This window comes from Ursus americanus, chromosome 14 (genome assembly GCF_024610735.1).
Source record: "Ursus americanus isolate L20-20 chromosome 14, mUrsAme1.1.p, whole genome shotgun sequence".
NCBI lineage: Eukaryota > Metazoa > Chordata > Mammalia > Carnivora > Ursidae > Ursus > Ursus americanus.
In genome coordinates, this window is record NC_142140.1 from 62,662,386 (window position 1) to 62,672,106 (window position 9,721).

The following is a 9,721-nucleotide window of genomic DNA, read 5'->3' on the forward strand; positions in this document are numbered from 1 at the left end:
CCAAATCGCCCTTGGGTTGCTTTCCCCCACCTCCCTTATGACCACGGAGTGGGCACATCACTGGCTACATCATGACCTGCTCTGACCAGCTGGACGCAAGCACCATCATGAGCACCTCACGTGCCTCGGCCAAGAGGAAGTGGCAGCCGGGAAAAGAACAGAAAACTACAACCCCCTGAAGACCCCATTTCTGGAGAACATGGGGGGGTGCGGTTTCCCCACTGGCTCTGTAATCCCCTGTAGACACACCGATCCCCAAGGATCACCTGCCCCCAAACTCCCATCTACATGTGACATTTTGGAGGCTGGTGGCTCCCACTTGGGAAGCCAGGGCAATCCCCTCACAGAAGTTCAATGACTAACGGGTTGGTGGCTGGGGCTGAGGTGCCTGAGTCAGGCTGGGGGCGGACTGTCTCGGTTACAGGAAGTCAAAAGCTTAATTCCTCCTTTTCCAAAGGCAGGCAGAGGGAATAGGCTTGAGCGAGCCTCTGTGCAGCCAGAACCGCCCCGGGAGGCTGATCTGGCATGAGGCTGGCCGCGCTGTTCTTGGGGGCCTCGCTGGGGCTGCTGGCAGGTAAGGAGAAAGGCCTGAGGGGAGGGCGCCCCGAGCGCAGCCTGCCCGCAGGCTGCTAACCAGTCTTTTCCTCTGCTGGAAGCCCAGGGGACAGGGAACGACTGTCCTCATAAAAAGTCAGCCACTCTGCTACCATCCTTCACGGTGACCCCGACAGCTACAGAAAGCACGGCAAGCCCTGGCACCACGAGCCCCAGAACCACCACCACAGGCGCCACCAGCCATGAGCCCACGACAGCCACTCACAAGCCCCCAACCACCCCCAGTCACGGAAACACCACAGTTCATCCCACAACGAGCAACAGCACCGCCACCAGCCCGAACGCCTCCACCAGCTCCCCTCACCCAGGGCCGCCGCCACCCCCGCCGAGTCCCAGCCCAGGGCCCCAGGAGGCCATAGGAGACTACACCTGGACTAATGGTTCGCAGCCCTGCGTTCGGCTCCAAGCCCAGATTCGGATTGGAGTTGGGTACCCAACCCAGGGTGGAGGAAAGGTAAAGCCAGGAGCGGGGGGGCAAGGGAGCGAGGCCACCGCTGCGGTTCGAAGGGGACACGCAGGGTGGGGCTGAAGGACACAGGGAACCTCGGATGGCACAACTGTGTTCTTACAAAACTCTCATTTTCACTTCTACAGGCCTGGGGCATCTCGGTTCTGAACCCCAACAAAACCAAGCCCCAGGGGGGCTGTGAGGGCGCCCACCCCCACCTGCTTCTCTCATTCCCCTTCGGGCAGCTCAGCTTCGGATTCGAGCAGGTACTTCACCATCCCCCACCCTCCGCGTGCCGTCCTCCCGCCAATCCCTGCTGCGCTCCTGACGCCGAGCCCCTGCCTGCCCCCATCCCGCCACCCTGAGCCTTTCTGGTCACGTTCCCAGGAGCCACAGCAGGGCGCCGTCTACCTGAACTACCTGGCCCTGGAGTACAACGTGTCCTTCCCGCAGGCAGCGCGTGAGTAACCTGCCCTCTCGCCGCTTGCCCTGGCCGTCTGGGCTCCTGAAGGGACCGAAGCCGGGGGCGGGGACAGGGACGGAGAGCTGACCCTTCCTCACTCTTCCAGAGTGGACGTTCTCGGGTCAGAATTCATCCCTTCGAGCTCTCCAAGCGCCCCTGGGCCGGAGCTTCAGCTGCAGAAACGCAAGCGTCCTTCTGGCACCAGCTCTGCGCCTGGACCTGCTCCACCTGAAGCTACAGGCCGCTCAGCTACCCCCTTCAGGGGCCTTCGGGCCGAGTAAGACCGCTTCCTGCCCTCCTCCCTTCCTACACCCCAAGAACTTTCCTTCCTGTCTCAGGCTTGTAGTCGCTCTAAGGCAACTGTCCTACTTCCTCTGCAAGACTCGGCCCTTCTCCCCTTTTATTTACTGCTCAGTCTTCTAGGGGAGCTCCTCGCCAATCTCCCACTTCCCCACGTGCCCCCCACGACTTCCTCCCTCCTCTCGCCGGGGCGGCCCCCACCTTGATGGCTGCCGGCCCTCCCTCTCTGCCAGGTTTCTCTTGTCCCAGCGACCAATTCAACCTGCTGGCACTCGTCATCGGCTTGATCTTGCTCGGCCTCCTCACCCTGGTGCTGGTCACATTCTGCATCGTCCGGAGACGCCCACCCACCTACCAGGCCCTCTGAGCATCTGTCCCAACACCAGGTGACACCACGGGGCCCTCCTTTCTCACCACTCAACCCACTCAGAAACAAAGTTACCTTCCCTCTCCGTCTTAAAGAACAAAAGTAGGGAAAGGATCCGGGGAAAGATGCTCATTAAATGTGACACGTCCCCCCCCCCCCCCGGCCCTGCTTGAACCTCTGTCCTCGGTTTTCCCTGTCCTTCTCGCCAGGATTAAAAGCTGGGAGTGTTGGTCACATGCCTTTTTGCGCCGTCCATGGTTGAGTCTCAGGGAGCCAGGCAATGGCAGGAGAGGGATGGAACCATCATGTGGGACCACCTGCTCTCATGGGTTCATCCCCCAAAGCCTGGCACAGCTGGTGTCGCATCTGCCTCGCCCCCCTTCTGCCTCTTCTTCCGGGCCCTCTGGCTGCTCCAGTGCCCCCTGCCCTCCAAACCAGTTTCACAATCATAGGTGAGGCAGGTAGCAATGGCCAATGAGTGTGGGTGGGAACGTCACACCTGTGTCATTTCCTTTCCAAAGGCTGTGCCGGAGCTCCTTAGCAACACGAACGCTCTGCCCCGCCCACCGTGTCCAGGGCTGGGTGAACGCGCCGATTAAACCCTCACCGCACCAGGGATGCTCCTTTCCCAGCCATGGCAGCAGTGGGCACTCTGACCTCCACCCACAGTCATCCTCTGTGCTCCCCCAGCAACAGCATACCTCCAGCCTGGGCCCGCCGCTGTGGGGTGTACCTAGTGGGAGTGGGTGGCCGCCCCAGCATAGTTGCCCCGCTTTACAGTAGGGCCACAGTGCAATCGCCCGGCAGCCAGGATGGGGCCCTTCCAGCTGCAGGGGCCCTGTAGTCCGGAGACCCACCCCACTGCGGGCAGCCCCACCACCGCCTCCCCGGATCTCGTGTGACCTTGCTGGCTGTGGCAAATAAGGGCTGCTCGACAGCGTGGTCCTTGGAGCGGGCGCCGGGACGCCAGGGCGTGACGGCCAGGCCCGCCTCCACCAGGATGGCTGGGAGCTGGGGTCCCATTGCGGGGGAGCGGAAGGCATCGCTCCACAGTGGTGGAGGACGGTCCATGCTGGCCTTTCCCCAGGGGAGCTGCTGGGCCCGGGGCCTCCCTGATGTGCTCGCTCGGCACGCGGCCGCACAAGGCGCAGGGGCCGGAGGGGTGGGAGGGAACCGTGGGGCCCAGAGGCTCGCTTTCGCCGCCGCCGCCACCGCCGCCGCCTCCGCTTCACCGTCCCGGCCCGGCAGCTGAGGACGCACCCAACCGCAACCGCCAGGGCCCAGGGCGAGCCGGGGGAGGGAGGAACACGGGCCTGCGCGCACCTCGGCGCCCCGGAGGGCTGCCTGGCGCAGGCTGTCCTGCCCCCGCCGGCGCCCTTCCCTCTGGAGACTCCGAGACAACAGGAGATAGGGAGCCACGGCGCCCCCACCCAACGCCCTTCCGGAGAGTCATGTTCCTTCTCTCTCAACTTCGAACAATGTGGGGGCGGCGGGGGAAGACAAGATGGCGCCGCGCAGGAGGAGCGGAGAAAGGCAGGAGGCTCAGGGTTGTCTCCGAACTGGAAGCATAAACAAAGGCGCGAGAGGTGGAACCGCGCAGGCGCACAGCTTTAGCACTCCGTAAAATTCGAACAGGGAGGGTGCTTCCGAAACGTGGTCTCTGGTCGAGACCTATTCCACGCCCCTGAAGGTGGGGTGGCGTAAGAAAGAGCGGGGAAGAGGGGGGCGGAGGGCCCAGAGCGCGCATGCGCACCGTCGGTCAATGGCGGCTTGGAGAGACGGGCGGAAGCTACTTTTGCAATATGGCGGCCGAGATGGACGGTCCGCTCAAACGGGCGCTGGTGCCGCTTCTTTTACCTGAGAAATGCTACGACCAAATTTTCGTCCAGTGGGACTTGCTTCACGGTGAGCTTTATCCAGCATCCTATCAAAGTTCTGCTCCAGCGCCCTCGGGTCATCAGTGGCAAGGGACTGTGGGCGAGGCGGAGGCGGAGGCGGCGGCGACCCCCGCCTTGCCGAGCCGGGCGGAAGTCAGTCCGGATAGGGCGGAAGTGTCTCGGCCTCCATAGAGGGGGCTCGCCATTATTTGGGTGGGAGGCCGCGGAGGGGTCGGCCGGCGGCGGAGGAACTACTTCTTTGTGAAAGGAAAAGATGGGAAGGCTAAAACTGCACAGAACAAAGCTAAAATCTGACCAAATCGGTCCAAGCTTCAATAGATCAGTAGACCTTGGGGCACCTGGGTGGCTCAGTCGGTTAAGCATCTCACCTTCGGTTCGGGTCATGCTCCCAGGGTCGGGGAATCGATTCCCGCATGGGCCTCCTTGCCCCGCGGAGCGCTTGCTTTTCCCTTCTCTCTGCCTGCAGCTCCCCCTGCTTGTGCTCCCTCGCTGTCAAATAAAATCTTTTGGAAAAAAAAACAGTAGGCTTTGAGGAGCAGTTACCCTTGCTTCAAGGCCTCTGAGTTATCTAGGTTTCAGCGGTACTTCCAGAGGCGCCTTCTGCACCCCCACGTGTGCTCATGGTCTAATCCTGGAGTGACTTGCCTGCAGTCCGTCTGCCAGGCAGCAGGTGCACACGAAACCCACTGCAGACGCCAGGTCCCGTGGGAGACTTGCCCAGCTTGCCCTTGTCCGTTCCGGGTCTCCCGCTGTGCTCCCGGACGACTGGGTCCAATTCATGACTCCCACTGGGCCGAGCTCCTTGGGGTGGAGAAAGTGTGGGCCAGGGTTTCGCAGCAAGCCCCTGAAGGATAACGTGAGGTCCCTGAGCGGGGGACCAGGGCCAAAGGTTCAGGAATGAGTGTATCGGGAGACCTGTCCTTGCACTGGGAAGACACGTGCAGGGGACCGCCTGGGTTGCTCAGAAGGGGGGAGTGAAGGATCAGAGGACTCCTGGGCATTGCTCAGCTTTACACAGGGAAGCAGTGGAAGCCTTGGAAGTCACACCAAGAAGATTTTTATTTGACAGAGACCACAAGCAAGGGGAGAGGGAGAAACAGGCGCCCCGCTGAGCAGAGAGCCCGATGCGGGGCTCCATCCCAGGACCCTGGGATCCTGACCTGAGCCTCAGGCAGAGGGTTAATCCACTCAGCCCCCCAGGCGCCCCCACACCAAGAAGTGTAGATGTAATCCGCATGGTAAAGGCTGTTTTGGAAAGCCAGCTGACAGTGATAGGATTTGGAGCAGGAAGGCCAGGCCTTTTTCACCTGCCACCAGACAGCCCCGGGCTTCCTTATGTGGGTTTGTCTAGGTCTTAAGGAGCAGCAGCATGAAAACCGTTTAGCCCCGGACTGGGTTCCAGAGGCGTCTGTGCTGTTTACTTCTTTTTCTCTTCTCAGTCCCCTGCCTCAAGATTCTCCTCAGCAAAGGCCTGGGGCTGGGCATCGTGGCCGGGTCGCTCCTGGGTATGTACCTTATCTTCTCTCCCAGCCGTCGGGAGGAGGGTGGAGTGCTCAGATGCCAGAAAACCGGGTGGGTCCCTTAACTGGAAGTGGAGTTAGCATGCTTCCCAGTCCACTCCGCGGCTGCGGCGCTCTGCCCCCGACTGCCCGACGGATGCGGGCTCCTCACCCCTGCCCTTCTCATCCCTTCTCCAGTCAAGCTGCCGCAGGTGTTCAAAATCCTGAAAGCCAAGAGTGCCGAAGGGTTGAGCCTTCAGTCGGTGATGCTGGAACTAGTGGCACTGACGGGGACCATGGTGTACAGCATCACCAACGACTTCCCCTTCAGGTGAGGGAGCCCACCCTCGGGTCCCCGGGGGTAAACGTCCACACGTCCAGTGGGGGTTAGGGTGAGGCAGGTACAAGGGCGGCAAAGCTCCAGCCCTTCTGGAAATCTGGCCATCTTCTGTGGACGTGGTGAGAGGAGGAGCGCATCCCAAGGATGGCCGGGATCTAGACGGAGTCCATCAGGCCGGGGCTGCGGAGGGTGGGGAGGCATCAGCGAACAGTGGCCCCAGATGGACGGGCCATGGAGGCTTTCCCTGCCTCTTTCCAGGCCCGCCTTTCTTCCTCCCAACTCTTGACTCTGCAGCTCTTGGGGTGAAGCCCTGTTCCTGATGCTCCAGACAGTCACCATCTGCTTCCTGGTCCTGCACTACGGGGGACAGACCATGAAAGGTGCTGGGGGTTTAGCCCCGAGCAGGGCGTGGCTCCGGGGGCCCTGCTGGGACTTCCGGCGTGGGCCAGCCCGAGGTCTGGGGAGGCTCATCAGGACTGCTTACCTCCCTGACCCCCAGGTGTCACTTTCCTCGCGTGCTACGCGCTGGTCCTGCTACTGCTGCTCTCCCCGCTGACGCCCCGGGCCCTCGTCACCCTGCTACAAGCCTCCAACGTGCCTGCGGTGGTCGTGGGGAGGGTGAGTCCTGGGAGCACGGGAAGGATGCTGGGTGGGGGGAGGACTGGATGAACAGAGTGGGAGCCGCAGATGCGGGGGTGGTGTTGCACAGAGGGGGATGGGATGTGTGTGACGGGAACATGGGAAGAGTTTAGATGACAGAACGGAGGTTCTCCACATCCCCCCCCAGCTGCTCCAGGCAGCCACGAACTACCAGAACGGGCACACAGGCCAGCTCTCAGCCGTCACCGTCTTTCTGCTCTTCGGGGGCTCCTTGGCCAGAATCTTCACCTCCATTCAGGTCAGTGCCCCTTCTGCCCTCTAGAGGGCGCTAGAACCCCGCTCTGGCTCAGCCGCGGGCTGGAGGCCGCTTCTTTGAACACTTTCTGGGCTCGGCGCAAGAGTGACCCTGGCCCGCTCGCTCTCGCAGGAGACCGGCGACCCCCTCATGGCTGGAACCTTTGTGGTCTCTTCCCTCTGCAACGGCCTCATCGCTGCGCAGCTGCTTTTCTACTGGAACGCAAAGGCCCCGCACGAGAAGAAAAAGCAATAGGGCTGAGCTGCCTGCGGGAGCGCGTTCCGGGTCTCCGGGCGTCCACCCAACCTCAGGGCCGTTCCCACCCAGAACCAGTCCGCGGGTGGGACCTCTCCTCGTTCTTCATTCCTCTGCGATTGTGAAAGTCTCGAGCCAGGGTTGTAGTGGGAATGCGGATCCTCGGGAAGGATGGGGGTGGGGATTTTCAGGCTGTCACTTCACACTGTCCCGTGCAAGTACTAGTAACTCACTTAACTGTGTTTGGTGGAGACTCGTCCTCAGCAGCGGTTATTCCCGGGCGAAGAAGTCGGCCCTGCCCTCCCCATCTCCCCACTTCCCCGCGACCCCGGAGGGCAGAGCCTGGCCAGTGGAAGCAGCTGGGAGCCTGGGGTTGCGCCCGTCCCCGAACCCGGTTGGGACGGTCTCCAGGACCCTGGTGCTGGGTGGGGGGCGGGGAGGGGGTGGAGAATGACTCAGGCAGGGCCCGAGGGTGGGGTGAGGAGGTTCGTGCTCTGGCAGGTCCGGGCGGAAGGGAGCGGAGACTGCTGGCTGCTGCTGCTGCGTGAGGGGGGCGCAGACACGGGACAATAAAGACTCCGAGACACGGTTTAATTGTAAAAAGTGTGTTCGTCCTACAAAAAAAAGTGTGCTGTTTTTGGGGGGAGGTGGCGGAGACGGGGACCATACCAAGGCCTTCTCTGAACTGGGGTCCAACACAGTTCTAAAGGGTTCGCAGCCTGGGGTGGGGGTGGGAGGTCCTGAGTGAAGACAGAGAAGGAGGGAGCCCTTCGTGGGCGGTCCATGTCCACCAGGGTTAGAGGTGGGTCAGGGGCATGGGGGCCCCCGACAGGGGAGGGCTGTATGGGGTGGGAGAGCCCGGGGGGAGGTAGGGGCTGTAGTGGGGGAGCAGCTCTCCCTGGAGCCTGGGGTTATTCTGAGGGAGGGAGCACGGCGAGGCGGCCTCTGGTTTACAGTGGGAAGAGCTGCAAAGAGAGAGACACTGGGTTAGAACCCATCCTGGGTGTGGGAGGTGCCGGCAGGGCTCCCCATTTGCAGGCGGGGGTGGGTGGGACCAGCTCTGGCAAACAGAGGTAGAACTCGCCACCACCCGGCTACCCATCCCTGGCTGTCCGGTCCCCACTGGGTTGCGCCGGCTGCGGACCAGACCCCAGAATGGTTTAAGAACCGTGGCGCAGCCTTGTCGGGGCACGCTCCGGAGCAGGCTTGCGTGCTGCGCCTGTTTTCCTCTTTTGGGGCGGCAGGCCAGGAAGGGGCAGAGTTGGGCCTGGCCTCTCCTTGCCCCGCGGGCAGGGAGAGGAAGCCGGGTCACAGGAGGGCCAGAAGCGGGGAGGAAACGGGAAATTCAGGTTAACTAGAACAGGATCACATCCTGGGGGCCGCCACTGCCGGGCTGGAATGGAAACGTCCTCCAGGGAAACCCGGGGCCACCAGAACGTCCCACCCCAGCGGGGCACTGGGCGGGGGGGCGTATCCCCCCCCCCCCCGGCAGCGGCCCCTACTTGGGTGGAGTCGGAGTCCCTGTCGGTTCCTCCGCCCGCTGCCCAGGCGCTCACCCGTATCCGCCAGGCAGGTAGGTCGTGGAGTAGTTGGGCGGCTGGTACCCAAAGCCTCTGCTCCCCTGGGCGGTCGCGAACCCGGGCCCCCAGACCGGCCCGCCGGCAGCCACGCCGCCGCCTCCCGGGCCGAAGTGGGGCGGCCCGGCGCCCGAGCTCTTGGTCTTGCGCCGAGGCCGGTACTTGTAGTCGGGGTAGTCGCGCAGGTGCCGGGCCCGGAGCCGCTTGGCCTCTTCCACGAAGGGACGCTTCTCGTCCTCGCCCAGCAGCTTCCACTGCGCGCCCAGGCGCTTGGAGATCTCCGAGTTGTGCATCTTCGGGTTCTGCTGCGCCATCTGGCGGCGCTGCGCGGAGCTCCACACCATGAACGCGTTCATGGGCCGCTTCACCTTCTCCAGCGGGAGCCCCCCGGAGACCCCTGGGCTCCCGGCGCCTTCACGCTCCCCGCAGCCGGAGGACGAGTTGGCAGGAGCCGTGGGCGCAGGAGGCTCCAGGCCCCAGGCCTGGTCGTGCGATGGGCCGGGAAGCGCCATGGGGGCGTGGGGCGTGGAGGGAAGCCTTGAGAGGGCGTCCTGCGCGCCCTCCCCTCCAAAGCGGAACGTCGATGCCCAAACCCGGTGACCTCAAAACGCAAGTGTCTTCCGAGTGTGGAGTCGTTCCAGGGGAACTCGTGTCCTTAAAAAGTAGGCGTCGTCCCCAAGTTCAGAGTCCTGAGAACGGAGCCCCTGCTCCCAGCCAATCAGGCGCACTTCGGAGCGCCGGCGCCGGACCCGCTGCCTGGTACCCCCGCACCGCGCACGCTGCGCTCTCCGCTCCGGATGCCGCGAGCTGCCCGACCCAGCCCGCCTTCCGCGGACGCGCGCCCCGTCTCCGAGCAGTCCCGGGGCCCGGCCGCCACCGCCCCTCTCACCTGGCCTCAGCGTCTGGGGCTGGCGGGTGGGCCAGACCCGGGAACAGCTTTTAACCTGACTCCTCCCCACTCCCCTCCCTGCAGACCGCGCCTCCTTAAGGGCGCCAACGTCCCCCTCCCTTAGGCAAACCCAGGTGTCCTGTTCCTCCCAGCCCCCAACACTCCCCTGGGGCAC

General features: G+C 63.4%; 3 protein-coding genes across 3 annotated transcripts; 2 read left to right on the forward strand and 1 right to left on the reverse strand.

Moving 5' to 3' along the window:
- Window positions 1-62: 62 nt before the first annotated feature.
- CD68 (CD68 molecule) lies at window positions 63-2,427 on the forward strand. Its single transcript, XM_045797350.2, has 6 exons — window positions 63-574; window positions 657-1,069; window positions 1,210-1,329; window positions 1,451-1,523; window positions 1,633-1,803; window positions 2,060-2,427. The coding sequence occupies exons 1-6, from the start codon at window positions 526-528 to the stop codon at window positions 2,191-2,193; spliced, it is 960 nt and encodes a 319-aa protein (XP_045653306.2). The 5' UTR covers window positions 63-525; the 3' UTR covers window positions 2,194-2,427.
- Window positions 2,428-3,593: 1,166 nt separating this feature from the next.
- MPDU1 (mannose-P-dolichol utilization defect 1) lies at window positions 3,594-7,221 on the forward strand. Its single transcript, XM_045797351.2, has 7 exons — window positions 3,594-4,098; window positions 5,531-5,596; window positions 5,789-5,921; window positions 6,225-6,310; window positions 6,430-6,548; window positions 6,718-6,828; window positions 6,958-7,221. Exons 1-7 carry the CDS (start codon window positions 3,939-3,941, stop codon window positions 7,078-7,080), a joined length of 798 nt encoding a protein of 265 aa, XP_045653307.1. The 5' UTR covers window positions 3,594-3,938; the 3' UTR covers window positions 7,081-7,221.
- SOX15 (SRY-box transcription factor 15) lies at window positions 7,217-9,675 on the reverse strand. Its single transcript, XM_045797358.2, has 2 exons — window positions 8,637-9,675; window positions 7,217-8,045 (listed from the first exon to the last, which is right to left on the reverse strand). The coding sequence occupies exons 1-2, from the start codon at window positions 9,167-9,169 to the stop codon at window positions 7,877-7,879; spliced, it is 702 nt and encodes a 233-aa protein (XP_045653314.2). The 5' UTR covers window positions 9,170-9,675; the 3' UTR covers window positions 7,217-7,876.
- Between the last annotated feature and the right edge of the window lie 46 nt (window positions 9,676-9,721).